The sequence below is a fragment of the Uloborus diversus genome, chromosome 7 (assembly GCF_026930045.1).
Source record: "Uloborus diversus isolate 005 chromosome 7, Udiv.v.3.1, whole genome shotgun sequence".
Classification (NCBI taxonomy): domain Eukaryota; kingdom Metazoa; phylum Arthropoda; class Arachnida; order Araneae; family Uloboridae; genus Uloborus; species Uloborus diversus.
The window spans coordinates 98,771,820-98,774,455 of NC_072737.1; the positions used below are offsets into that span (position 1 = coordinate 98,771,820).

The 2,636-nt window shown below is 38.6% G+C and overlaps 1 protein-coding gene across 1 annotated transcript; it reads left to right on the forward strand.

Moving 5' to 3' along the window:
• Positions 1-333: 333 nt before the first annotated feature.
• Positions 334-1,476, forward strand: LOC129226810 (uncharacterized). The gene has a single exon (XM_054861438.1). It carries the CDS (start codon positions 334-336, stop codon positions 1,474-1,476), a length of 1,143 nt encoding a protein of 380 aa, XP_054717413.1.
• The last annotated feature ends 1,160 nt before the right edge of the window (positions 1,477-2,636 follow it).

A 2,636-nucleotide genomic window follows, 5' to 3' on the forward strand; every position in this document is an offset into this window, starting at 1 on the left:
TTGAAAAATCGGACATTTTAAAAAATTAATTAAAAAAAAAACTGTTGGAAAAATGAAAGTATTTTCTGGGTCCATATTTTTTTTTTTTTTTTTTGCTCATTCCATCTATTTCAATGACTGAAAGTAGTACTTTTGACTGAAGGAAGCCACCTCACTCTAGTTGGATATTAAATTGTGCAAAAGAAAGTATTGACTAAAAATGTTTAATTTTTTTCTCATTCAAAATATTTTTTCTTTTAGGAGATCTTCATGTCTTCGCGATAAGATTTACACAGCTAAAAACAACGAGTTTTCAAGCATTTGAAAGCAAAATTATTTCACGTAATTATCAGAATGAACAAGCTAAAATCAAATTACACGCTGCCTCCTCAAACGACAGAAGATAACTCAGCATCTGTACAAGGAGTTCCTCCAATTCTGTATAATTTGGATCCACCTTGCATGCTCGGACCGTATGTTCCACAAATGGTACTGGCTTCCCCCATTCCTCCATACTACAACAACCAAGCGTTCGACCCCTACAGCTTTTCGAATCTAACGATAATAGATGAGTACGAGCAGTCAAACGAGACTTTGAGTAGCGTTCTGGATTCAAATAGTGATTGTTGGAATGGACCTGCTGAACCATTCCCATTTTTCTTAACCTCATCAACAGCTGCATCACCTTACCCTTGCATCCAAACCCCTTATAAAGGACAATCCAGCGCTGTAAATGAAAAATCAGCTGCTGAAAGCCAATTGCAATACGGAAAACCAACGGTTACGGAACATGGCTCAGTAGCCATCTTGTTGAAGCATATGGTGAGGGTAGACCTAACCGCGAACGGTGCGATCTATGTCCAGAACACACCAGCAGCTTGTTCTGCAGTGATAAATGCCAGTGGTAGCAAGAGTTTTGTCCTCCATCCTAATGGCCGCGTATTCCAAGAAGGTGCCAACGTACACATAGCGACAGGCAACGGTCGAAAGGTTAAAATTTGCAGAAAGGGAGTCGTGTTCTCTTCTTCGATGCACAGTCTGGTGTACGTAGTCGATGAATCTGGAACCAAGACCACGGCAGAGAGGCTCTTTGGGTTGGAAAATGACGATTCCTTGAACATATTTTATGACTCTTACACAGTTTCAGAACAGGCTCGCGAGAAATGTGACAGCATGGTCGACGGCTATGTCCACAAAACCGGACAAAATGGTGAAAATATCTGGATAATTGCAGGGACGCTCATCAAGCAGGGCAGTTGGGGAGACGTAAGAATTTCCAGAAATCGTGGTCGGAGAATTATCACCACTTCACCCACTGTTCGCGAACTGAGTCTTCAAATGCCATCTATTGACCTCAAAGTGAATTGTTACTCTAAACTTCACTTATCCGTTCGAAAGGACTGTTGCCTCGTAACGTCAGGGTTCTGCGGTCTGACTGTACAGAACCATTTTCAGAAAGCTGGATTTAATAGGAACGGAAAATTAGTCATATTTTGAAAAGTATTTTGGCTGTAACTAGATAGAAAAATTAAGTTTTTAAATTCTAGTCAAATAAATATTAAAAAATATAGATATATGTGTGAGTTCTGATTCTTACATTAGTTCAATAATTTCGACAAATAGCAATCTATGGGACAGATCTTAAAAACAAAATACCACCATTAAGAAATGGGGAAATGGAAAAGTTATTATTAGATCACTGGTGCGAAGTTGAAAATCGTCTCAATCTTCTCCGAACTACGTAAGGTACACAAGCAGAAGTGTATAATGATTGTGAAGTAAAATTTTTAGAATAAGTATCAAAATAAAAAGAAAGAATTACATTTAAATCTGAAGTATTTTGTTTTTGTTTTTCTTTTTAATGAATTTTCTTAATCAGTACACTTAATAAACATATTTATACATCTGCGTAGCTGTACTTCGCATTTTTGGTGCCAACCGCTCCAAAGAAGGACGAATCGAACCATTATTATTTATTTATTTTTTTTTTTTGCTTAGCTTTACCATTAATGTCAATAAAATACCTGCAAAAAAATAATCCCCCCCCCCCTCAAAAAAAAAAAAAAAAAAAAAACGAGCTGATGTGTGCATCACATGGCTTCCTTTTACGCCAAGAGTGTGTGTGTGTATGTAGGCGTGTGTGTTTTGTGGGTTTGGAGGGGGGGGGAGGGGTATGTGTGTTTGTGTGTGGGGTATATGTATGTGTGTAGGCATGTGTGTTTGTGTCTGTGTGCAGCTATGAGTGTGTGGGTAGTTGTGTGTATGACTGTGTGTGGGGGGGGAGGAATGTGTATGTGTGTGCAGGCATATGTGTTTGTGTCTGTGTGCATGTATGAGTGTGTGGGTAGTTGTGTGTAGGTGTGGGTGTATGTGTGGGTGTCTGCATGTATATGTTTGTTGTGTGTGTGTGTACGTGCGTGTATGTATGCGTGTGTGTGTAGGATATGGACGCAACCTGGAGACGGTTTTCGCTAGAGGAGCAGCATCGTGAGGCGGTCGGTCGATGGTGATGCTGGTGGGAAAACAAAATTATAGGACATCAAAACAGTCAAATAAAAGCAATAAGCAATCGTGATTGCTCAAAAAAAAAAAAAAAAAAAAAGGATAAATTAATTTGAATTATGGATTTTTGAATTTAAATTATGTTTTTCGCAATC